This window comes from Pseudopodoces humilis, chromosome 26, assembly GCF_049639895.1.
Source record: "Pseudopodoces humilis isolate 2021_Gansu_Grassland_sample_001 chromosome 26, ASM4963989v1, whole genome shotgun sequence".
In the NCBI taxonomy this organism is placed as follows: Eukaryota; Metazoa; Chordata; class Aves; order Passeriformes; family Paridae; genus Pseudopodoces; species Pseudopodoces humilis.
In genome coordinates, this window is record NC_142225.1 from 5,977,754 (window position 1) to 6,000,721 (window position 22,968).

Genomic DNA, 22,968 nt, shown 5'->3' on the forward strand with positions numbered 1-22,968 from the left:
GCCGCTTGGGGAAACTCCTTCCCCAAGTGCCACAAGCAGCTCCATGAGCCGGTGCTGCCTGTGTGTCACAGAGCAAGGGGAGATGTCCCACAGATAACTGCTGGCTCGCTCAGGGCCAGGCTGGACACGCAGGGCTCCCGAGATAAGCCCGATCCCGCTGCGAGCACAGACAGGAACCGGGGCTCGGCCGCAGCTGCAACGCTTCCTGTTCGACAGGGAGGAAAGGAGAGCACAAGATGGGGTGCTTGGCATGAAGAGGGCAGCTGGGGCGAGTTCCTGCCCACCAACACCCGGCTCAGCTCGCCACTCGAGGGGCAGGACAGGAGCCTGGCACCAGGTAAGTGCTGCAGCGCCCACAGCACCAGGAGCTGGGACTGGAGGGGAGCAGAGGCTAAAAGCAGCACCAGGCACCTTTTCCCTCTTTTTTCACCCCGCTTTCAGCCTACACATCTTGCAGTGGGAAACTGTAACGTGAACCAGCAAGAAGCAGAGTTTTTTTCTGGTTTCCCTTGAAGCAAGAAGTGTAACAGCTTGGAAAGCAAAGATAGAGGACATGTTTAATTAGAGAGGGTAATTTGGGGTAACAGAAGAAGGAAATGGAGAATTAGCTTGTCAAGAAAGCCTCAAGGGTTTGCTCAGCCCGGGGTGAGTAATGGACTGTGTTTCTTTAAGCTTTATCCTGCTTTTCAGTCCATTTTTGGTGAACTGTGGCTTTGACAGCCCTGGGACAGGCTGGGTGAGCCAGAGGCAGCACAGGTGGGAGAGGGCTGAGCTTTTCCTGATGGGAAGAGATGGATGAGTGGAGACTGAGCAGGACACACAAGTGGGCCTTTTCTAAAATGGAGCAATCCAAAGTGAAAAACTCTCAGCATTTGGAGCAGTGCCCTGGCTGGGGCTCGTGGGCACCTGCCCGAGCCAGGGCAAGAGCTGAGCACCCCAAAAATGCTGCTCGCCTTCAAAGGAGGCCCCTAGTGTAAAAGATAGCCCCAGGAATGAGCTTTGAGCACCCCACAGCTACCACAAGGACAGTAAAAAGAATTACAGAGCAGATTTGAACACAAACTAAAAAGCACGGAAATACCCTACGTGTAAATGGCACTCCCAAACGCCGCCCGATACCCCACAAGCATTAAATCCCAGAAAGGGTTGATTTTCTCTCAGGTGTTTTGTCCCGGTTTGGCAGGGCAGAGGCCCCGGGGGGACACGGCCACCATGCCCAGGAGGGCTCGGCCACAGCGGCGGCGGTGCCCGGGCGAGAGCAGCGAGGAGAGGAGCGAGAGGAGGCAGGAGGAGAGGGAGAGGCTCCGCTGCAGGAACAACACCAGCACCTGCCGCCAGCTGGCCCGGCCAGCCCCGCAGCCAGAGCTCAGCCCCCGCCAAAGGGAGTTCCTCAGGAGGAGGAACCTGGTGGGACAGGCCCAGGAGACCCTGCAGGGACAGGAGCCCCAGGCACGGACCCCTCCGGACCCCTCCTCACGGCTGGAGCCCAGACCGGGCATCCTGCTCCAGGTAACAGCTGCCCTGCAGCACAGCTCAGAGCTCAGCCTGCTCCGGCCAACACCAGAGCATCAGTTCATCTGTCCAAGCCGAAACACAGCCAAAATGCAGATTGGACAGACAAAAATGTTCATTTCCATACTGCAGAGTCAGGTGTGGGGACACAGGCACCTCCCTGCTCCTCTCCCGTTTGCCAAGCCCCGGAGCACATGGAGATTTTTCTGCCATTTCTCCAAGTACAACTCCACCTTTTTGCTGCCAGGCTGCAGTTTGGCACTTCAGAAATTATTTTTACCCTTGATATGTCAGCTCCATCCCCCCGGCCTCCCTCCATCACCTGTGAGCAGGAAGGGTGGAGGAGGCAGGAGATTCCCTGGCCCTCATCACCCACCCTGAGCCCCACAGGATCCCAGAGGGCTCCCTGCCTTCAGAAACACCTTTGGAAAGGTGCAAAACACCCCAGGCAGAGCCAAACAGCTCCCCTTGTAAATGTATTTCTGTGTGAAATTCCCCGGGGGCTCACGAAGCTGTGTGAGCAGACAGAGCTGAGCGGGAGGTGATTTACACAGCCCCACCCTGGAGCTCCCTGTACAGCAGCAGAGTGAGCGGAGCATCACCCACCCCTCGCTCAGCAGCCCCTGGAGCCTGGGGGCAGCACTGACCCACACCAGAGCCCTGCTCACGGCCACCTTGTCCCGTTCTGGGGTGTCATCCCCCATCCCAAGAGCCAGCAGGATTTTCCCCAGTGTGCCACAAAGCTCTGGAGCTGCTGCAGCCGAATCCCTGTGGATTTGCCCTGGCTCCTTGGCGTCGCCCTTCAGCGGGTACAGCCCCTGCCCTCAGCCTGCTCTGGGGAGACACTGGCTGCAGCTGCCCTCTCATTGCAGGGTCCGAGGAGCTGCTCCACATTCCCCCCTGCTCAGTCCCTGCTGAGCCTCAGCATCCCCCAGGGACCAGGGGACTCTCTCAGCACCCAAGGTACGTGAGGGATGCTCAGATTTTCCCAATAGGATATTCCCTTCCCACTTTCACATCTCCCTGGGGCTGTTTGGGATCGGCTGGCAGCTCCCCAGCCACATCCCCACCCCAGACCGAGCTCTCCCTGCAGACCGCAGGAATTCGGAATATTTTTCCTGGGGAAGGATAAACCAGCCCACAGCCTGACCATCGGTGCTGCTGAGCAGCTGCTCTGCCCCAGGGCTGCCCTGCTGCTGTCCCAAATCAGTGATTTCACTGCAGGATAACGCTGCTCTCTGTCCATCAGAGCAGAGCATTTCTTTGTGCCCCTTGAGCTGTCACTGGACTCTTGAATCTGGGAGCAGAGATGCACACCCTGATGGAAAAGCACCCAGGGCCCCCAGGGGGATCGTTCACACCCTCTCACTTTGCTTCCACAGGAACCCAGAGCCTCCCAAAGCCAAGCTCAGGAGTGAGAGACTCGAGCCAGCAGACAGAGTAAGCAGCTCCTGCCTCTCCCTGGGAATTCCTGCAGAGCTCCCCAAGCCCCAAAGGGCTCCCCCTCCAAAAGACACACGAGGTTTTCTGCTCTGACACTCCCTGCTCCGCTCGGGACAGGCTGAAGGGCCCCTGACACCTCAGTAACACACTTTGTTTTCCATTTCAGCTGGGGAATAGCAGTGTTAAATAAGGTAAGGACAGCACAGGTAATGACCAGCCCGGAACTCCTGAAGTTAAACTGCTGTGGAAATATTTCCACTTCCCTGGAAAAGCCAACCCAATGCACCCCAGCAAGCTCTCCCTCTCCACCCAAGTACATTCACTTTTAAATAAAAGCATTTAGATTTTTGTAGCAAGTTCATGACATGTTTATAAACTAAAACAGCCCTGTCTTTAAACATTTCCCTTTCCCTTTCAGGAAATGGTGCAGCTCTCCAACTACCTGACGGTAGGTACCAAACACTGCTCAGCACCCACCGGGACAGCTGGTTTTCATCAAGAATAATACTTTTAAAATTAATATTCATATTGATAAATGAAGGGGTGTTAAAAGGCCAATTTGAACACGGCCAAGAAAGGCAACAGAGCTCCAAGAGCTGGAGCCCCCAGGCAGGGCCAGGCCAGCCCTGGGCTGTCCCCAGCTCTGGGTCCCACTGACCACGTCCCCCTTGCCCACAGGAGGCCCTGCACCGCGAGCTGCTGCTCAAGCAGAAGATGGTGATTTTACAGCAGCTTTTGTCCACTCTGCTCCAGGCATCAGAGAAATCCTGGCAGGTACCAGAGACCCCTCATCCCCTCCCCTGGCCCCTGCCTCGCTGGCACCGCTCTGCCTGGGGAGGGTGGGACAAACTCAGGGGAAAGGGGGAGCTTGGCCTGGATTTTTCCCTTTTGTGCCCCAAGAGATTCTTGCAAAACGCACTTTGCTTTCAGATCAACAGCAAGTCTAAAAATCTGTATTCTTCTGCAAGGTTTGGGGGTGTTCTATAGCCTGTCTTTCCCACTGTTCCTTGAATACCAGGGTTCTCCTCCCTGTTCCTTTCAGAGATGTGTTCTGGGCCCCAAACGCAGCCCAGAGCCCCAACACCAAGGCCATTGCTGCTGAATCGTGGCCTGGCATCAAACCTTCTCCCCAAAGCTCAGAAATAATCCTCTGGGCACCCTGAAAAAGGGCCCTTTTCTTCTTCTTTGAGGATGCAAAAATTCAGATGATACGTTTTATGTCATATTATGAGGCTTTCTTACAGGATCATTAAATCAAATAATTCATGCCATTGTGGCATTAAACAAAAAGTGGTTTGAAAGTTCTGTTGGGGCAGAGAAGCGAGTGATTGGGTGAGGGGGTACAAAAAACTCGTGTTAGACATCCTGTGCTCAGAAACTTCCGCCTTCGCTCGCTCCTTCAGCAAAATGGGAGCAGGAAAAAACACTCGGCCACACTCGCAGGAAGTGGCCACGAAACCTCAGAGCACAAACAGGTGGGTGCTCCTCGCTGCTCAGACTCTGCTGCTGCCTCTTGCACACATCAGCCTAAAACTCAGCTTTTCTTCAGCCCAAAACTCCCCTGGGGGCTGGAGCCAACAGGCTGCTGCTGCTGGGAGGGGATTCCAGGAGGGGCTGGGGGGCTTCTCCAGGGGGTGCTGGCAAAGGGAGGGATGGATGGAGCCCTCCCCATAACGCTGGGCCACGGAAAGGGAGGGCTGGCCGCCCCTGTCCAGCCTCAGGTGAGATGACTAATGGTTGTTGTAGCAGCTTTTTAACCCTTTCTAACGGTTTGGGGTTCAATGATGAGCTGTTGAGCTGTGAATGGTGTGGCAGTGACTCTTGGAATGGCCACACTGTCATTTCTGAGCTGCTGTTCATGTGTGGCTGTGGCTCTGCAGGAGGATGGGGGTGTCAGACTGCAGGGACAAAGCATTTGGTTCCTTCCCTTCCCACAATCTCACTTCCAGGCCAGAGACCTTCCTCCCCAGGAAAGTGCCTTTTTTGTGCCTTAAATCCCCCAGCAGCTGTAAAACTTGCCTAGCTGATTCAGAAATGCTGCCAGATGAAGGATGATCAGTGAGCCCCCGTGATGATTAAGGCCCCTTCCAACCCAAACCCTTCCATGATTTCTGCTCCAAAGCACAGGAGGGGCCTCGTAGATGGCACAGCCACATCTGTGCACAGCAGACTTGTGCAGAAAACAGAGGAGAACCGAGGAAAAGCAGGCAGAATATTGCACATCTAAAATTGCTTTTCAAAATTCCACCTACGTACTAAGAGCCGTTAGTTCTTTGCACCAACAAGTGAACTGGGAAGATTCAGTCTTCGGGACTGTAAACTGCTTCTGTGCAAATTTAAACAGTGCTGAGACACCAGGGAGTCTGGCTTTGCTTGGGTCTGTCAGCTATTCCTGTAACATCAAGGAGTTTCTTTTCAGAGTCGTGACTTCAAGCAGCAGTGGGCAGGGAGGATATTGGTGCTCTCAGTACTGGTGGTGGAAAAACAGCCTACGTGAACTCCTTGCTAGAAATGTTATCTGAATTTGCATGCAGTTCCACAAAGCCTGAGCAGCCTGACTAACACCGAGAGGAGATGATGGCAATGAGGAAAATGAATCATTGCCTGTGCCCTCCATCCCCCTGCCCAACTGCAGATGTTGCAACACAGACCCAACCTATTTTCTGAGGAAAAGAGTGAGACAAGACAGTTCCAGCAGCTGGAGCTGGAGGCAGGGAGGGAGCACAGGCAGAGGTCAGGGGTATCCGTGGGAACAGGCAGCAGCTGCATTTCTGCCAAAGCCAGCCAGAACAGCCCAAAATCCCCTCGCTCCTAACTTCTCATGTCACTGCCAGCACCTGCACTCAGCAACCAGAGAAACTGCCTCAGGACAGGTTTTCAATCCATAAAAGTTATACTTCCCCCATATCCCATTTATTCTGAGGCTGGAAAGGTTTACTGGAGCTCTCAGCACTGAAGAGACTTTGATCTGATTACAGATGAAGGGAGACAATGAATCAAAACACAACCCAACAAAACATTGGGTGCAGTTCACGATTTCACATCTCGCTTCACTTGCTTTTTCCCCAGGGTCAGCTGAACGAAGACAAACTGAGGTGTAAACTCCGGGTGCTGGAAAATCAGCTGCAGGCCTGCAGCCAGGTAATGTTCACTGGTAAAGGAGGTGAGGAAAGGCAGGAAAACAAGAACCAAGCCTTGGAAGTGGGTCGAGTCTCAGTTTCTACATCAATTTGATTAGATACCTGTCCAACAAGGACTTGAACTCCGCTGAAGAAATGCTTCACAGCACATTAGCAGTAGCATTTACACACTCTGGGTTTGCCACTACTCAGATTTAAGCATTTCAAGCTCATTCTTTCTTTCAAGAGTTACTCAAAGGAGTGTGTGAAGAAGATCCTGATAGAGATGGAGGACCAGAAGCAGACCTACGAGCAGAAGGCTAAAGAGGCTCTTCAGAAGATGCTGGAGGACAAACTCCAAACAGAGCAGCAGCTGCAAAACTCTCAGGTGAGCAACATGTCCTGGCTTGGCTTTAATTTAGTCCAAGTGTGACAAAGAAAACCCGACATGTCAGGGAAAGGTGATGACAGGCTTACTATTAGCAGCAAAGATAAAAAAAATTATGAAGTTTTAGCTACCCAGCAAAGCCCAAAGCAGCTTTAATGCAAGCTGTGCTAACTGCACGAGCTGCACATCAAGTTCCAGACAGCTCCCAGCTGGGGAAATGCACTCAGGTTTGTCAGCTTGAATTGCAATCCCTTTCCCCCCACTGTTCCATCCCCTGCTCTGCACTCACAGACCCCAGGGCACGAGGTCTCCAGAGCCATTTGTTCTGGAGTTGCTCATTTATATGAAAATAAATTTTCCCCAAGAGGCAGCAAATTGCCTTGACCCACAGGATTACTGGGATTTGCAGGAAAACAAGTGAGTTTTATCCCAAGCACCAGCAGGCATCCCAAGGATGCTCAGGAACACGGTCCAGAGGGAACGCTGCCCACGTTGGCTGTGTCCATCAGATGGCATCAGCCCCACACGGGTTTTTGTTTGCTGGTGCTGGGGGAGCCAGCACTGCCCAGCTGCTGTCACCCAGGGCTGGCAGCATCCCCCAGGGCTCACGGCCACCCCGTGTCCCTGCTCTCCCCTCCAGAGAAGCCTGGCAGAGACGCGAGAGGACCTTGCCCTCTGGAAAGAGCAGGATGCCACGCTCAGAGCCGAGCTGGCCAAGGTGACCACAGCACACACCGAGCTCAAGAACAGCTTCCAGGCTTTACAGAGTGAGCTCCAGGTACGCCAGCTCCCGCAGGAGCCGCTCTCTCTGGAATCTGGGGTTTTGCTGATGCCGGCTTGCCCCGGATCCCTGCAAGTGTCCAAGGCCAGGCCGGACAGGGCTTGGGCAGCCTGGGCCAGCAGCAGGTGGTGTGGGGGCAGGAGGAGCCGAGCTTTAGCAGCCCCCCAGCAGAAGCAGGCTGTGACTGTCAGTCTGTCTGTCTGTCTGTCTGTCTGTCCCTCGGCAGCGAGCGGATGCCCAGAGCGAGCGGCTGCGCCGGGAGCTGCGGGAGCTGCGCTCGGAGCGCTCGGAGCTGCTGCACACAGCCAGCGCCCTGCGCAGCGACAGCCACACACGGGCCACCCTCCTCCAACACCTCCAAGGTACCCCAGCCAGGAAAGGTTCCCCGGGTTTGGGCCTCCAGAACCGCAGGAGGGACAAGGAAAGTGCTCCTAAAGCCGCGGTGCTTAGAGCCACACCACACAAGGCTGACTTCAGCTACAGCCCAGCTTGCCACAGGGCTTCTGATCGCCAAAGCCCTCCAAGAGCTGCTCCTGACTGGATTGAAGAGTTCAGAGAAGTGACTTTGCTAGAGGAAAGGATGTAATGGGAGATCTGATAAGAAATAGAACTCTGAGCTGTGTCCTCAGCTTGAATGAGGACGTTTCACCCTTGCCAGACCATCAGACACAGCAGGGCAGCCCCGGCGTGGTGACGATGCTGGTACAGAGCAGGTGATATTGTCCTACAGCACCAGGTCAGACAGGGGCCAGGCACTCACACACGTTCATCTAAACTCACACATGGCTATTTTAAAACATAATTAAGGAAGAGAAAGTGGGTTGTAACTCTAATCTCATAACAGGTCTTGCATGAACAGCTTTAAAATAAACCATAAATGACTTGAACACAAGGCACGAGAGAAAAAGCTGCCAAAAGACAAAAGGGCAATAAACAGCTAAAAATCACATCCCTTCAGAGAAGAAAGTCCAGGGCAGCCAACGACATCTGCTCCACTCTACACATGTGGAGAACAGAAAAGCACCAGCCTTGCATAAAGATACACAAAGATTTACACCAGCCTTGATTTCCTGCTATCCTCATTTCAGATAAACTGCAGAAGGAACAAGAGCAGAAGGTAACACTGGAGGCAACAGTCAGCCATTTGCAGAGTAAGTAACACAGAAATGCACAAAGTTAGAGACCTCCTTCAGTGCTGCAGACAATAATGCTGCTGTTTGTGTTCCCAGACTTGATCCACAACCAGAACAACCAAGGGAAGAGCCAGGAGGTGACGGTGCAAAGGAAAGGTCAGCAAACTTTGTAACCCCCACGTAGCCCTCCCTGGACACAGGAACACTAGCCCTGGCTCTAGGAAAAGTCTGCAGTGGTTTAGAATAAAGGGTTATTTTAGAGCTACACAGAATGAGTTGTTTTGCTAGCTAACATGTATTTATGATGGCAAACACTTTAAAAAATAAATGGATTTCACTGCAAATTCTGCTTCAGTGGCTACGCCATATTTTTTCCAGAGAAAACACATTCCAGTTTATAATTGCAATTACAGCTGTACTTGACAAAAAGAAAGTAATAAAAAAGACATTTTAACTCCCCCTCCCCTCCATTTCTGGCAACCACTTAGAAATATTGCTCTTATGATGATGTAGCTACAGCAGAGACAGGCCCGTGATAACAAACTCAGCTCCTGTGTCTTCTGCTTTGTGCATAGCACACAAATATTACCTTTAAACTGTGCTGAGTAAACAAGAGCTAAAGCCAACCCAGAGCCTGGAGCTGTTTCTCATCAGAAGCCTGACTGTTTTCTAGGCCAGGTTTTCATCACACAGACCCCACCTCTCACTCCTGCCAAGGAAAAACAAAACGCTCTCTTAGAGCACCCCGAGGAGGAGGAGGAGGGAACAGAAAGTCTGAAGGATGAGATGAAGAAAAAGGCATCCCAGCTGACAGCAAAGGAGAACGAGGTGAGGAAGTCACTCAGTTGTCGCTGGTGCAAGAGCTCCAGCAGAAACACCACACACCAAAGCTGCTGCAGGTAACCCAGCCTTGCTGTCTCCTGTGGGGATTATCTGAATTTTTATCCTCATACCACTCTCACCTAAATCCCCACGAAGCACCTAGCCACAAGGACAGGGCTGCAGGAGCAGAGCTCTCCCCTACAAACCCACTCCTGCTCTCACACATAGGAGAGCCTCAGCAGCCACACAGGGAAAAGCCACAGCCACACTTCAAGAACCAAGCCCCTGAGCACAAAGGAAGGAGAGGAGGAAAAGAAAATGCTTGCAATAATAACAATAATAAAAATAACAGGAAGGTTTTGCTAACAGAAGTGATGCCTGTACAACTGGGCTGCAAAAAAACCCCAAACAACCAAAGCTTTACAGCCTTTTACACAGACTTTGCCATCAAACCAGCCAACCAACAGCCCCTCAATTCTTATAGCAGTGTTCAGGCAGCAAGGACATACTTAAAAGTACCTATAAAAATAATTTATAGCTTACTGTAGCAGAGCTGAGAGCCACTTGTCACACTAACCCACAGTGCTAAGGGTCCCAGCACCATCAGATATCACCCAGGAGGGGTTTATAAAGCACACTTGCAGCAAGAGGGAACAGCAGGGGGGATAAGACACCCCACTGCCCCCACTTTGGCTCCTGAAGCCTCTGGGCACAGGCAGCTCCTTCCAGAGTTGCTGCCAATGCGGAATGTCAGGGAGAGCTCCCTCGGTCTGGGTGGAAAAGGGGCCATCCCTGAGTTATGGGGTTGTGCAGCACAACCAAGGCACCTGTCCCACCTGTCCCAGCTCTCAGAGGGTTAAAAGGGCTGTCAGGAATTGCTGTCAGGGCCTGTGAAATGCAGAAGGAATTTCAGACTGAGGAGCAAACCCTGACAGGAGTCTGCATTCCACATCTTCCTGACCTGCACACTCCTGTGGCCATAAAAGTCACCATTGCTCCCTCCCCACGTGCTGTGGCTGCTGGCAGCGGAGCCAGGCAGGTGTGGGGTGGTGGCAGGATGGGCACAGCCAGGCAGGTGTGGGGCGGTGGAACGATGGGCACAGCCAGGCAGGTGTGGGGCGGTGGAACGATGGGCACAGCCAGGCAGGTGTGGGGCGGTGGCAGGATGGGCACAGCCAGGCAGGTGTGGGGCGGTGGAACGATGGGCACAGCCAGGCAGGTGTGGGGCGGTGGCAGGATGGGCACAGCCAGGCAGGTGTGGGGCGGTGGCAGGATGGGCACAGCCAGGCAGGTGTGGGGTGGTGGAACGATGGGCACAGCCAGGCAGGTGTGGGGCAGTGGAACGATGGGCACAGCCAGGCAGGTGTGGGGTGGTGGCAGGATGGGCACAGCCAGGCAGGTGTGGGGCGGTGGCAGGATGGGCACAGCCAGGCAGGTGTGGGGTGGTGGAACGATGGGCACAGCCAGGCAGGTGTGGGGCGGTGGCAGGATGGGCACAGCACACCCCAGAGCTCTGAGCTGTCCCTGCAGGAGCACCAGGACACACAGGCAGAGGAGCCAGGCCGTGCCCCGCTGCGGGTGAAGCTCTGCAGCCGCTGCAGCAGCCCGGCCTCTCGGGGGGTGCACAGAGCCGAGGGGACCCCTCCTGCTCCGAGCCCCGGGCTGTGCTCACGGCGCTCGGAGCTGCGCTCGGAGCTGGAGGCGCTCAGCGAGCAGTACCGGTCCTGCCTGACCCAGCTGCGCCAGTGCCGGGAGCAGCTGAACCGCGGCAGCCGGGCACAGGTGGGAGCTCCCGTCCCGACCCCTCGGCCTGGCACAGAGCCCCCTCCTCTGTGCCGTGCAGGGGGATGCATGACACGTTTGCTGGGGCTGGGATGAGACGTGGCATCCCCCAGCACACCCCCAGTAACACAAGCTTCTCCTGGCAGAGCGGTCCCTGGATCCCTCTCCTGGTGGCAGTGGCAGCAGTGGCCATCGCCACCTTCCTGGCGAGTTACAGGCTGTGAAGGAGCTCCCCGAGGACTGACTTCACTGCAGGAACTGACCTGCTTCGCCAAAAGCAACCTGACCTCTCCACACCTTCTGCAGTTTTGTGTGTGCACACCGGGCTCGTATCCCGAGCTGCTGTCACTCCAGACAATTCCCGAGGGGACATCTCCCCTCCCTCGGCTGCTTTCATTGCCCTGCTCCTGCTCAAGGCTGCCCTGCCCAGTGAGCACTGGGGGATCCAGTGAGGGACAAAGCCCCTCTGGCCACCGCTGCTGTGGCCGCACAGGGCGACAGGGACAGGGCATCCTGTGGGGTTTTATTCCCCCAGGTTCTCCTCCTGCATTTACTGCCCCTCTAAATGGGAGGTACTCGTCCTGGGCCATCTCTACTCTTAGATGACAAAGAAACCCAGCTCAGGGGGGCTCTTTAGCAGTGTCCTCACATGTCCTGAGCAATTCTCCCACCTCACACCCAGCAGGCCCTGTTCTACCCCACTCCTCCAGCCTCTCTAGTGGCCGAGCATCCCCACAGCCATACCTGCTTCCCTTTCACCACCAGCACCACACGAATTAACCACAGACGGGGTTTTAAAGTGCCTCTTGCAGCTGCACCGTGCAGGTTTTTCAGCAGCACTTGCCCCTCATTCATGTGCGGGCTCAGACACAACACAGGCCATGTCACCAGCCCACATGGGAAATAAACATACCTGAAATACACACATAGTATACATGTAGTAAACAGACATGGAGCTACAATAAATGTCATTAATTCAAAGCACCGTGGTGTTCAAATCATTTATTAATCTTCAGCTGCCCACTGCAAATCAATACACACTGACTTTGCAGGGTGTGATGTGCAGGCAGGCAGGACCGAGGCAGCAGAGCATCTGGGAGCACACACGTCCACTCTCGTTTTTTTAAAGAACATGTATTTGGTTTTGCCACCAGCCTGGGTGACTGTCACAACTCAGCTTTCAGTGCTCAAGGACCATGAGATGCAGGGGACAACACACACAGGGAAATGGATCTTCCGCCTTGGTCCCCGATGCAGCCAGGAAGGCTAAAAAGTCAGACTATGCTCATATTTTACAAGGCAACCGCTGGAAGAGACACGACCTCGCTCGAAATGCAGAGATCCACAAAATCACTCTGAGCACCGAAAGCCTCCCTGAGCTCGTGGCACCAGGCATCCAGCACGTCCCTGAGCTCCGCGCAGAGGCTCTCCGGGACGCTGAAGGAGCAGATCTGGACCCTGAGCCCATCCTTTATCCGGGGGCAGGAGGCCCGGGCCGTGAACACCCTCAGCGGGGTGAGCGCCAGGCAGTTCTCGGCGCCCTCGGCGAATGTGTACACGGCGGGGTAGCCCAGCAGCACCCCGGCCACGGCGCACAGGTTCCAGTCGCCGGCGGCAACCTCGCTGGCGGTCACGGGCTCGTCGCTGGCGGCCTCGGTGTCCCGCAGGTGGCCCAGGAGGGCGGCGAGGTGGCGGCGCAGGGCGGGGGCCTCGGCCGGGCCGCAGAGCGCCGGGCCCCGCCGCGCCCCCGACACATCCACGAGCGCCGCGGCCCGGAGCGCGGCCCGGAGCCGCCCGAGAGCCGGGCCCGGCCGCAGCAGCAGCAGCGAGCCGCCCATGGCCAGCACGTGCAGGCGGCCCGGGGCCAGCCCGGCCTCCCGCAGCCTGCCCAGGTACCGCCGCAGCTCGGCCGGGCCCGCGGCCCCGCAGTCCCACAGCAGCGCCGGCTTCAGCCCGGCCGCCACCGCCAGCACCTCCCCGGCCGCCTGCAGCGCTCGGGCCGCGGGCAGCCGCCGCCTCCGGCCGGGCCCCAGCGCCTCCCGGGCCGCCAGCACCAGCTGAGGCACCGGCAGCGGCACCGGCAGCGCCCCGGAGCCCGGGGCCATCGGCGGCGGCACCGGCAGCGCCCCGGAGCCCGGGGCCATCGGCGGCAGCCTCCGCCGGCCTGCGGATCCGGGGCGGGCCCGAGCTCCGCCCGGCCCCGGCGGAGCCACCTCGGCTGGGCGGGGCCGCCTCGCCATGGCCGGGAAAAGGGCCGGGAAAAGGGCCGGGAAAAGGGCCGGGAAAAGGGCCGGGAGAAAGGGCCGGGAGAAAGGGCCGGGAGAAAGGGCTGGGATAGCTCCATGACCGGGAGAAGGGCTGGGATAGCTCCATGACCGGGAGAAGGGCTGGGATAGCTCCATGGCCGGGAGAAGGGCTGGGATAGCTCCATGGCCGGGAGAAGGGCTGGGATAGCTCCATGACCGGGAGAAGCGCTGGGATAGCTCCATGACCGGGAGAAGGGCTGCGATAGCTCCATGACCGGGAGAAGGGCTGGGATAGCTCCATGACCGGGAGAAGGGCTGGGATAGCTCCATGACCGGGAGAAGGGCCGGGAGAAAGGCAGAGACAGCGCCCGCAGCCCGGGCACAAAACAGGGGACAGGGACAGCGCCGAGCTGTGCTGAGAGCCGCTGCCAGCTCTGTACCATCACTGAGTGCTTGGAGATCTGGAGGATCAGCCCCCAGGAGATGAGCTGCAGAGCTCCCTTCCAACCCCAGTCTGTTATATATGCATTTACAATACCTGAATGTACGTATCCCTATAAACAACCCACAGTATAAGGAGTATCAGCCTTCGAGGTTGCTGCTACAGCCCCGTTAAAGAGAAAAAAAAAATTAGACAAGTTGATATTGTCCAGGCAAGTTTAATAAAGCACAGATTATTTTTTCTGCCCTCTAATGATCAAGTGTTTATATACATTGTATTCATATCAGATTAAAAAATATTACAGAATTGAAAATCTGATTTATACAGAGGGGATGCTTAAGCAAATAGCTGAAAAGGATGAAAGAGAAGTATTCCTGTAATCCCCTCTGTTTTCAGCCACTTCCAAAACAAAAGCACCACAGAAATTGAAATTGTGGAATCAGATGGCAAGATTTACAGATTCTATTTATTCCGATTCAGACAAGGCACTGGTTAAGGAAAGCTTCTGTGTATGTACAAGGTTAGAAACGGCGGTGGAGGGCGAGGGTCGGTCACTGTGCTGGGAGCGGCTGTGCCATGTGCAGGGCAGGGGCCTGCATGGGCCAGCCCTCCTGGTGGTTCTGCAGCAGCCGGTACAGCTGCTTCAGGTGTGCCACGATGTTGTCCTTGATGTCCGGCGTGGAGATCTGCAGCCGCACGCTGCCGCTGTCAAAGGAGCGCGTGAAGTCCCCGGAGAACATCTCGTAGATCATCCGGGCCACAACGGGGATGACCTGTTAACAAGTCCCTGTTTTTAGCCTAAAGGCACGTGAAATATCCCTGTCACTCTGCAGGAAGCCCTGTCCTGGATGCAGAGATGGGTTCCACGATACCCTAAAACACACTCACAAACCAATTCTATTCAGCACACGTCACATTTGTATTTGCTCTCCCAAACCACCTGTCTTACTGGAGTTTCCCTGGTGCCAGAAGCCACAGCAGAAAAGAACAGTGTCATTATGCATGGGAATTGATCCCAAACCCAGCAGGGCTGGCACATGTCACCCCAGAGCCCTACCTGCACCACGATCAGCTTCCTCTCCCTGGGTTTTCCATCGGGCCACTCTTCTCCAAAACAGAAGTAGATCTCGTATGGTGGCTGTTTCTCAATTTGTCCCTTCTGATGGGCAATCAGCTCTAGGAAGAAAAGCAGGGTGCTGCAGGGTTGTCCTCTTCAGGCTGGAAACACCCGTGACCTCCCATCTCATTGCATCACCCCTGGTCAGTCTTACCTACACACTGTCCTCTGCCACCTCTCACACACTTACAGCTCATTCCTTGCACGTGGAGTGCTTGCTTTAAAAGCAAGGCTCTCTGATGTCATTAAATGAGTGTACAGTGCCTTTTCCTGCCACACACCCACTCCAAACTCCCTGAACTCAGGGGAGCAGTGGCCCCGACCTGCTCTCCGCAGCTGGTGCATCCAGGCACGACCCATGTCCAGAGCTGTTTTCCACAAGCAGAAGTTACCTACCGCTTAGGAACGTTTCCAGACAGAAGAGCTTCACCTTCTTTTGCCTCTCAATCAGATTTGGGGTGGTGGAGGAGGGGGCACAGGGCCCAGACCAGTACACCTTGCACTGGCAGAGCCGCACGGCGTAGATGGCGTGGCCGCTGACCTCCAGGATCAGTCCCCTGTCCATAACATCCAGCAAACGACTCGTGAAGATCTTCTGCCTTTCGTTGGTGATCTGCTCCGTCCCTGGAAACTTGACTTGCTCCAAACTGATGGGCCCAAAGAGCTCCTCCTGGTCTGGCATAGGACCCAGCTCTCCGTAGAAGAGTCTGCAGCCCTGTGGGTTGCTCACGGTTGTTGTGGGTCCAGTCTCCTTCCCTCGATATTCAAACTTGATCTCTAGGTCTGTCACTGAGAGAGAAACCGTCAGAGTTGCTTTTCCTGGAGCATCAGCAGCAGGGACACCACACAAGCCCCGCTGCCCTCACAGGGATGTTTAAACCTCACAATTCTAGTTAAACCACACAAGTTCTCCTCACTTACCCACGTACAGCCACAGGAAAAAAAGACTAAACACTATTTTCGGTGGGGTTTTCAAGTACAAAAACTGTTACAAGCCCATGCACGTACTTGGCAGGGAGCTGATCCAGAGCTCGGGGCTGCTGAAGAAGTCGTGCTGCAGCGCCGTTGGGGGCATTTCCATATCCAGAGGTTCGTTCTTTGGCCACACAGTTTCAGGGCTGCAGTTTTCTGCACTGGCTGGAGCCATCGGAGAATCTACAAAAAGGCAACAACTCCTCAATAAATCAAGATTTTATTTCAAGCATGTGGCAATTTACAAATACCTTCCCTAATACATTAGTCTGTGCCACCAACCATTGATATTAAGAAATGGAAATGTCTCTTGAATTGGGACATGCTGAGATTGGTTCAATTCTTCCTCCTCTTCATCATCAAGATCATTATCCTTCTCATCCCAGGGAGCTGAGCCAGTGGAACCTGCAAACAAGCACATTCTTGTGGGTGGATTATCAGCACCAAACACTGAAAAAAAATATCTTAATATTGGATATTTATTTGTGTACTTTTCAAATTTCACTAAAAAAGGCTAAATCTGATCCATGCAACATGCTAAATTCAGTTTAATGTATAATTCTAGAAAGTGAAAGTTTGATGAAGTAAGACACAGTACTGCCAATATTAGACTCTTTAGCAGGAAAACATACAACTGTGTGCAGCTTTATTCATTTTAGTACTAGAGCATGGTTCCAACTCCTTTCAGTTTAAGTACAGGCTTCACCTGGCAGCTGCTGCTGCTGCACAAGGGCAGCTGGAGAGTTAAAGCAGAGGGGGAAGGAGCTCCCTTGGACCTGCCCAGGAGCCAGCCCGTGTCAGCAAGGCCCTCACCTGGATTAATGATTGATCCCTGCGACTGCGGGATGTCACACACTTCATAAATTTTAATGGGGTTCATGGGCACCTCCTTGGTGCCATCGTACATCAAATTAAACTCGCGGCTCTTGTTGAGTGCACATCGGAGCTGGGCTTTCCACTTTGCAGGGTCTGGCTCATCCACTCCCTCCTGGTACTTTCCGGTTTCCACAGCCCATGCCTGGGGACAAAGTACAGCCAGCTCAGTCCAGCCCTCCCCACAGAGCAGATTTATCAAACTTCCAAACAAATCCACCGTAAAATCCTTCTCTTGCAGAAGTCTTAATTAGAGCTCTTGTGATAACAAATCATTGGAAATTCCCACTTCAGTAGTTTTTCCCACTAAAAGAAAGTGGAGAAAAAAGACATAAATCCAAACTCCAAAAGAATGTTCACAGTTCTGGGTTAGAGATTTTGTGGGTCTCAAATTCAACACCAGAGGTCACTTTTGACAGGGAGCCTGTGCAGGAGGAATGGACTCGGTTAAAACGGAGAGGAAGGACAGCCACAGACATCCAGCAGGCCTCTCCCTCTCTCACCCCAAAATCTGATTATTGGTCCAAGATCCCTCCAAGACAGAAGTCAGAAATTCCTCAAAGGAGTGCAGGGAGTTACAGTGAATCCCTCGGGATAAGATTAGGGCCAGCAGCGATGAGTGCTTGCGATGAGCTCGTGGTGGACCTCTTAAGACTTACGTAACAGCATTTCATGCTTTGCTGCCAAGAACAAGCCAGTGCCCACTTCCCAGCCCAAGCAGATGAAACCGACAGCAGTCATCTTCCAGAGACCACGGATCACACACAGCACCCGGCCTTTGGTGGTGGGAAAGGGTTAAAGAACTCAACACCATCTCAGGCGGTGCCAAGCTTGGCATCCAGGTGCACAAAGTGGCTTTTCTGAGGTCAGATAAATAAAACGTGCCTGCAAACAGCTCCCGAAATGCCTGTCCAGCTCCTGGGCCAACAATCCAGCCCTTTGTCTCTGTTCCAGAGCCGTGGGATGCCCGAGCTCTGCCCTGCCTCACCTTGAAGATGGTGTTCTCCTCCTCGTGCTGGGGGCTGTGCCGAGTCGCGTGTTTCCAGGGGATCTGGAAGCGCTTGGCCTCGCGGTTCAGCCAGATCAGCCCGGGGTACATCCCACTGTCCACCTGGGCCACCAGCCACGGCTTCAGGCGCACCCTGCGCGGGTGGAGAGCCATGGTCTGCAAGGGGAGACAGCAGAGCCACTGCTGGAGTTACTCGAGCCTCATTTGCTTCAAAGAAACTGAACTGATTTAACAAGAAAGGGCCCTGTGCTGTATAACTGCTGTTATTTTTATGGCACTGCACCCTGAAAACACCTATTCAGCTTCAGCAGGTGACTCCTCTGCCGGGAAGAGTCTCACACACCTCCCTGAGCGGGGCCCAGAACTGTTCCAAGGACAGCAGCTCACACTCAGTGCTCCAGAGCGCGGTGTTTGTGCCCAACGAGCCCAGAGCAGACCTGGGCTGTAAACCCTGAGCAGAGATAACGCCACGAACAAGCCACAGCAAGAACAGGCAGCAGAGTTTCCAAAGCCTCCACAAACACCTTGGAGAAGGGGCTGAGCTGATCTCTGCTCCTCCAGTCCTGTCAGACTCGCAGCGAGGAGGAGAAAGGCTCTCTCTGCCTGGGAGGCTGAGGGGCTGTTTTACCACAGACACAGAAAGTCTCTTTATGACTTTTCCATGAATGCCCTGAATGCAGCATAAGCATTGGCAAACAGCAGTGACCTGTAATAACCAGGATGTTTATCCAGAAGGACATGAACTGCAGGACTGCCTGCACTGCTGCTAAAAATCGAGTGCTGTTTACTTAATGTTTTTGTTAAGTAGCCCTGTGTTGCTCATACAATTGCAGCCAGCCAATATTTTCCTTGTGTAGAACAAAGTCAAACAAACAAAATTAATACACGCCCCTCTCTCTAAGAGGCAACATTCAGTATCTTTAGCTTTTGGGAGGGGATTTCTGCACTACACATGTGCTCAGAAGGTGCATCTCCCATATTCATTTGTAAATCCTGAAACAGAGGTGAGAAATAACAAATATTCCCATTAATAAAGCAGTTACAGGACAAGTAAAACCTTTGCCATAAGCCCTGAATATTGCTGGAGGAGTTGCAAAATGCATCTGGTAGCAGAGATAGAGAAGATTAAAAAAATCCTATCCAAGAACTAGTCTAGGAACAGGTTTTATTTGTTCAAATACCTGCAGATCCCATTCAGATGCAAACGCTCACACAAAATTAATCCAAACACAACTCAAGTTTATCTGTTTATCTTTTCTGCAAAGAAAATGTTCAGCTTCAACTACAAACCATCTTTAAATAATAGTTTGAAAATGTGTGGGCACATTACCAGACTGTTTCCCAGGAGCTGCAAAGGATCAGGAAGCAATCATCAAAATTATTTTAGTGCTCCTGAAACTCTGCGGTGTCGGTTCTCTGGGTTGAAAATGCTGTCAGAGTTAAATCTTCAGAAACGTGCTTGCAAAGACTCAAAGCCCAGGTTAATCCTGGACTTAGAATTGAGACCAAAATCAGGGACTAGTTCCTCTTGTAAAGGAACAAAAGTGACATTTTGAAGATGTTTTCCACAATGTCTTTTCCAGTTAACTTTGCAAGCAGCCCCTGCTAGGAACATGTTCTGTGCACACGCGTGTGCAAGACACGGAGTGTCATCCAAAGCCCCAGGACAGCAGAGATCTGTGCCCCTCTCCCAGCAGAGGAGCCAGCACAAGGTGGCTGCTGGCTGGGATTGTCCCTGGGCCCGCAGACAGCGTCTGTCAGTGCCCCACACTACAATACTTTATGACCTTTTATCACCAGTGACTTGTTGACACAATAACTGAGAGCAAATCAACTTGAATCCCATCGCTGGGCTCAGACGGTGAGTCAGCCTCTCACAACCTTCAACTTCCACGGGTGGGTTCCACGGATGCCAGACACCTGGGGAATGTCTGTGCCCATCCTCAGCTCTGCCAAGGCAGGCCTGGCCCTCTCCCGGGGCTCCTCAGCGCACAGACCCACGGACAGTGCAGTTCCCTTCATTCCCACTCAATCTGGGTGGTGTGTAGGGATAATTAACGCATCCCTGTGCTGCTAATGCATCTCTGGTCAGCGGTGTAATTACTCCCTGTACACCAATTATTAGTATTTCTCCTTGGAGACATTCAGGCCAACAAGAACTCCAACTCAGGAAGGAGCAGCCAGCCTGCAGCCACTCCCCGGAGGGCTGCAGAGGAGTGACCAAAGTCAGGGACAGCTGTGGTGCCTCTCGGGGCCCTGGTGAAGTGCCAGACCGTCCAACAGCACAGGGAACACCAGGAAAACCATCCTGAAGCCCAGCTCAGCTCTGCTGTACAGATGGTTTCGCTCCCTGCCTGCAGATCCGAATATATTCAATGGTCCTGCTCCACCTCATCCATTAAAGATGGAAGGGTCTTCTCGGGGTTCACTGCTGGGAACCCACAGACCCTGCTCCTTGCTCCTTAACTTTGTTTGTCTGAATTATCCTGGATCTCACGGACCTGTATTCATTTTTTTCAAAGGCAAACCTTCCCACAGAGAAATTCCCAGGCGGAATTTCCATCAGAAGCTGAATCACCTCCCTATCCCGAGAACCTGGGATTTCAGAGGTCTGCACATCTCCTGCCCCCCGTGCTGCCCCCAGCACACCTGGACAGAAATAACCCTTTGAATTCCCATTTTGCGCACCCCAACCCGGTCACCTGAGGGCCGGGCAGCGCCTGCAGTGGGAAGGGGCACGAGTTGTGACACGGAGCGTGGGGTTGGGGTGGAACAGCTGCAGTGGGTGAAGGGTGGAGGAACACCAGCCTTGTCCTAACTTTAGGCCTCGCTTTACACCGGCCCGAAAGGCGTAGCCCGGGGCTAGCCCGGCGCAGCCGGTGGGAAGGAAGGAGCGCTAAATCGGCATTTTCAGGGGGCTCTGTCCCCGCTCCGAGCCCCGCTCCGAGCCCCGCTCCGGCCCCGCTCCGGCCCCGCTCCGCCCGGAGCCCCACGCGGGACGGGCCGCGCCCAGCGGCTCCCGGGCCGGTTCCGTCCGATCCCCGCGTCCCGCACAGCTCACCCCGTCCGTCCGTCTGTCTGTCCGTCTGTCCGTCTGTCTGTCTGTCCGTCCGTCCGTGGGGCTGGGGCGGGGCCGTCCCCCGGGGGGTCGGGGCCGCCCCGCGGGGGCGGCGGCGCTCGGGCAGCGGCGGCCGCGCTCACCCAGCGCCCGCCCCGACTCACCTGCCCCGCCTCACCTGCCCTGCTCCGCCTCAACTCACCTGCTCCGCCCCTCACCTGCCCGGACCCGCCCCGACTCACCTGCCCAGGCGCGCTCGGCACATCCTCCCGCTCCCCGCGCATCCACCGACCCCCGCACATCCCCCCGAACCCCGCACATCCCCTGATCCCCGTACATCCCCCCGAACTCCGCACATCCCCCGATCCCCGCACATCCCCCTGATCTCCGCACATCCCCTGATCTCCGCACATCCCCCCAAACTCCGCACATCCCCTGATCCCCGCACATCCCCTGATCTCCGCACATCCCCCCGAACCCCGCACATCCCCTGATCTCCGCACATCCCCTGATCCCCGCACATCCCCCCGAACCCCGCACATCCCCTGATCCCCGCACATCCCCTGATCCCCGCACATCCCCCCGAACCCCGCACATCCCCCCGATCCCCGCACATCCCCCCGAACCCCGCACATCCCCTGATCCCCGCACATCCCCCGAACCCCGCACATCCCCTGATCCCCGCACATCCCCTGATCTCCGCACATCCCCCCGATCCCCGCACATCCCCTGATCTCCGCACATCCCCCCGAACCCCGCACATCCCCCCCGAACCCCGCACATCCCCCCAAACTCCGCACATCCCCTGATCTCCGCACATCCCCCCGATCCCCGCACATCCCCCCCGATCCCCGCACATCCCCCCCGATCCCCGCACATCCCCTGATCTCCGCACATCCCCTGATCCCCGCACATCCCCCCGATCCCCGCACATCCCCTGATCCCCGCACATCCCCCGATCCCCGCACATCCCCTGATCCCCGCACATCCCCCCAAACTCCGCACATCCCCCCCGATCCCCGCACATCCCCTGATCTCCGCACATCCCCCCGACCCCCGCACATCCCCCCGATCCCCGCACGGGGACCCGGGCCGAGCGGAGCACCCCACATCCCCGCCCTTCTGCCGCGGCCCTTTTCCTGTCAAATGGAATATTTAAGAAGCTTCTAAACGGGATCCTCCCCCCCGCCCCAGCCCCGGTAAATGGAGTATTTAGGAAGGAAGTTTGCTTTTAAGCGGGATATCTTTGCCTGTTTAATGGAATATTTTGGGAGGAAAACATTAAGTTCCTGGGCTTTTTTGCAGTTCAAAGCATATTCAGCTGAGTCATAGAATCACAGCATAATTAAGGCTGGAAAAGACCTCTAAGATCATCGAGTCCAAACATTAACCCAGCACAGCCAGGTCCAGCACTAAACCATGTCCCTCGGCTCCACATCCGCAGGGTTCTGAGCACTTCCAGGGACCGTGGCTCTGCCACTTCCCCAGGCAGCCTGTTCCAGTGCTTGTCCATCCTTTCAGTGAAAAAATTATCCAAAATATCCAACCTAAACCTCCCCTGGCACAACCTAAGCACACTTGCTCTTATGCCCATCCATCCGTATAAATCCATACCCAGTCAATGATAGCACAGGATGAAGCCAAACCCTGAAGTCAACCCTGGCCACAGCACACAGCTTTTTTCTCTGAAAAGCATAAAAAAGTCGCTCTTCCCTGCCTCCATCCCCGCTCTGGGGGTCACACCTACCCCCGGGAAGGGGCTCAGCAGCTTCTCCCTGGTCCCTCCGCAGCCTCCTGCCCTCCAGCCTCGTGGCTTATTTATTTTCCTCATAGGTGGAGAACCGTGACTCAGTGGTGAATCTTGGTTTCAAGGATCATACAGTACTTCACCATTCAGTTTCAATGAACCAGGAAAAAAATGGGAATTTCCCTTCTCCTTCTCACTGTGAACACTGTGGAAAATGCTGAGCCCTGATTTTGGGAAGGCTGACTTACACACAGCTCAGTCCCAGAGCAAGAATTTGGAACTAGGCAAAAATCTTGGAGATCTTCACACAGAGACAAAACAATTCACCATTTTTCTAGGGAAGTTTGCCTTGCTGGATGTCAAGTGCAAGGTAAATATTTCAGGCTTCATTCAGCATGAAATTTCACTCAGAGGAAACATGCAGGAGTTTGTCAGTACACAAGAAAATCTTTCTGGCAATAAGCAGGAGACAGGATGTGACACTCTGGGTCAGCGCTCTCTGAGTTGGGTGAGATGGGTTTCAT

At 54.7% G+C, this 22,968-nt stretch overlaps 3 protein-coding genes across 4 annotated transcripts; 1 reads left to right on the forward strand and 2 right to left on the reverse strand.

The window, feature by feature from the left end:
* The first annotated feature begins 207 nt into the window (after positions 1–207).
* On the forward strand, positions 208–11,961 carry TRAF3IP3 (TRAF3 interacting protein 3). Of its 2 annotated transcripts, XM_014258104.2 has the most exons (16): positions 208–337; positions 1,184–1,509; positions 2,385–2,475; positions 2,895–2,952; positions 3,122–3,146; positions 3,374–3,403; positions 3,634–3,729; positions 6,025–6,096; positions 6,322–6,462; positions 7,103–7,240; positions 7,470–7,605; positions 8,332–8,394; positions 8,473–8,532; positions 9,050–9,204; positions 10,729–10,980; positions 11,127–11,961. In XM_014258104.2, exons 2-16 carry the CDS (start codon positions 1,213–1,215, stop codon positions 11,202–11,204), a joined length of 1,692 nt encoding a protein of 563 aa, XP_014113579.1. In that variant the 5' UTR covers positions 208–337; positions 1,184–1,212; the 3' UTR covers positions 11,205–11,961. The 2 variants fall into 2 exon arrangements, with proteins under 2 accessions (XP_014113579.1, XP_087923396.1); XM_088067270.1 differs by lacking the exon at positions 11,127–11,961 and having other exon boundaries at positions 9,050–9,275; positions 10,729–10,911.
* Positions 11,962–11,967: 6 nt separating this feature from the next.
* C26H1orf74 (chromosome 26 C1orf74 homolog) lies at positions 11,968–13,220 on the reverse strand. The gene has a single exon (XM_005529398.2). It carries the CDS (start codon positions 13,218–13,220, stop codon positions 12,273–12,275), a length of 948 nt encoding a protein of 315 aa, XP_005529455.2. The 3' UTR covers positions 11,968–12,272.
* Positions 13,221–13,869: 649 nt separating this feature from the next.
* IRF6 (interferon regulatory factor 6) lies at positions 13,870–20,792 on the reverse strand. The gene is made up of 8 exons (XM_088067099.1): positions 20,701–20,792; positions 17,619–17,795; positions 16,571–16,775; positions 16,040–16,162; positions 15,794–15,940; positions 15,182–15,574; positions 14,726–14,844; positions 13,870–14,441 (listed from the first exon to the last, which is right to left on the reverse strand). The coding sequence occupies exons 2-8, from the start codon at positions 17,790–17,792 to the stop codon at positions 14,220–14,222; spliced, it is 1,383 nt and encodes a 460-aa protein (XP_087923225.1). The 5' UTR covers positions 17,793–17,795; positions 20,701–20,792; the 3' UTR covers positions 13,870–14,219.
* Between the last annotated feature and the right edge of the window lie 2,176 nt (positions 20,793–22,968).

What these genes read in the sequence shown, in the direction of transcription:
- TRAF3IP3 (XM_014258104.2), top strand. Translation starts at nt 1,213, where the DNA reads ATGCCCAGGAGGGCTCGGCCACAGCGGCGGCGGTGCCCGGGCGAGAGC. An exon ending in CTTTACAGAGTGAGCTCCAG is followed by an intron (nt 7,241 to 7,469) that starts GTACGCCAGCTC and finishes GTCCCTCGGCAG; the next exon opens with CGAGCGGATGCCCAGAGCGA. An exon ending in GGTGACGGTGCAAAGGAAAG is followed by an intron (nt 8,533 to 9,049) that starts GTCAGCAAACTT and finishes ACTGTTTTCTAG; the next exon opens with GCCAGGTTTTCATCACACAG.
- C26H1orf74 (XM_005529398.2), bottom strand. Translation starts at nt 13,220, where the DNA reads ATGGCGAGGCGGCCCCGCCCAGCCGAGGTGGCTCCGCCGGGGCCGGGC.
- IRF6 (XM_088067099.1), bottom strand. Translation starts at nt 17,792, where the DNA reads ATGGCTCTCCACCCGCGCAGGGTGCGCCTGAAGCCGTGGCTGGTGGCC. An exon ending in CTGGATCAGCTCCCTGCCAA is followed by an intron (nt 15,575 to 15,793) that starts GTACGTGCATGG and finishes TTTCTCTCTCAG; the next exon opens with TGACAGACCTAGAGATCAAG. An exon ending in TCTGGAAACGTTCCTAAGCG is followed by an intron (nt 14,845 to 15,181) that starts GTAGGTAACTTC and finishes TTTTCTTCCTAG; the next exon opens with AGCTGATTGCCCATCAGAAG.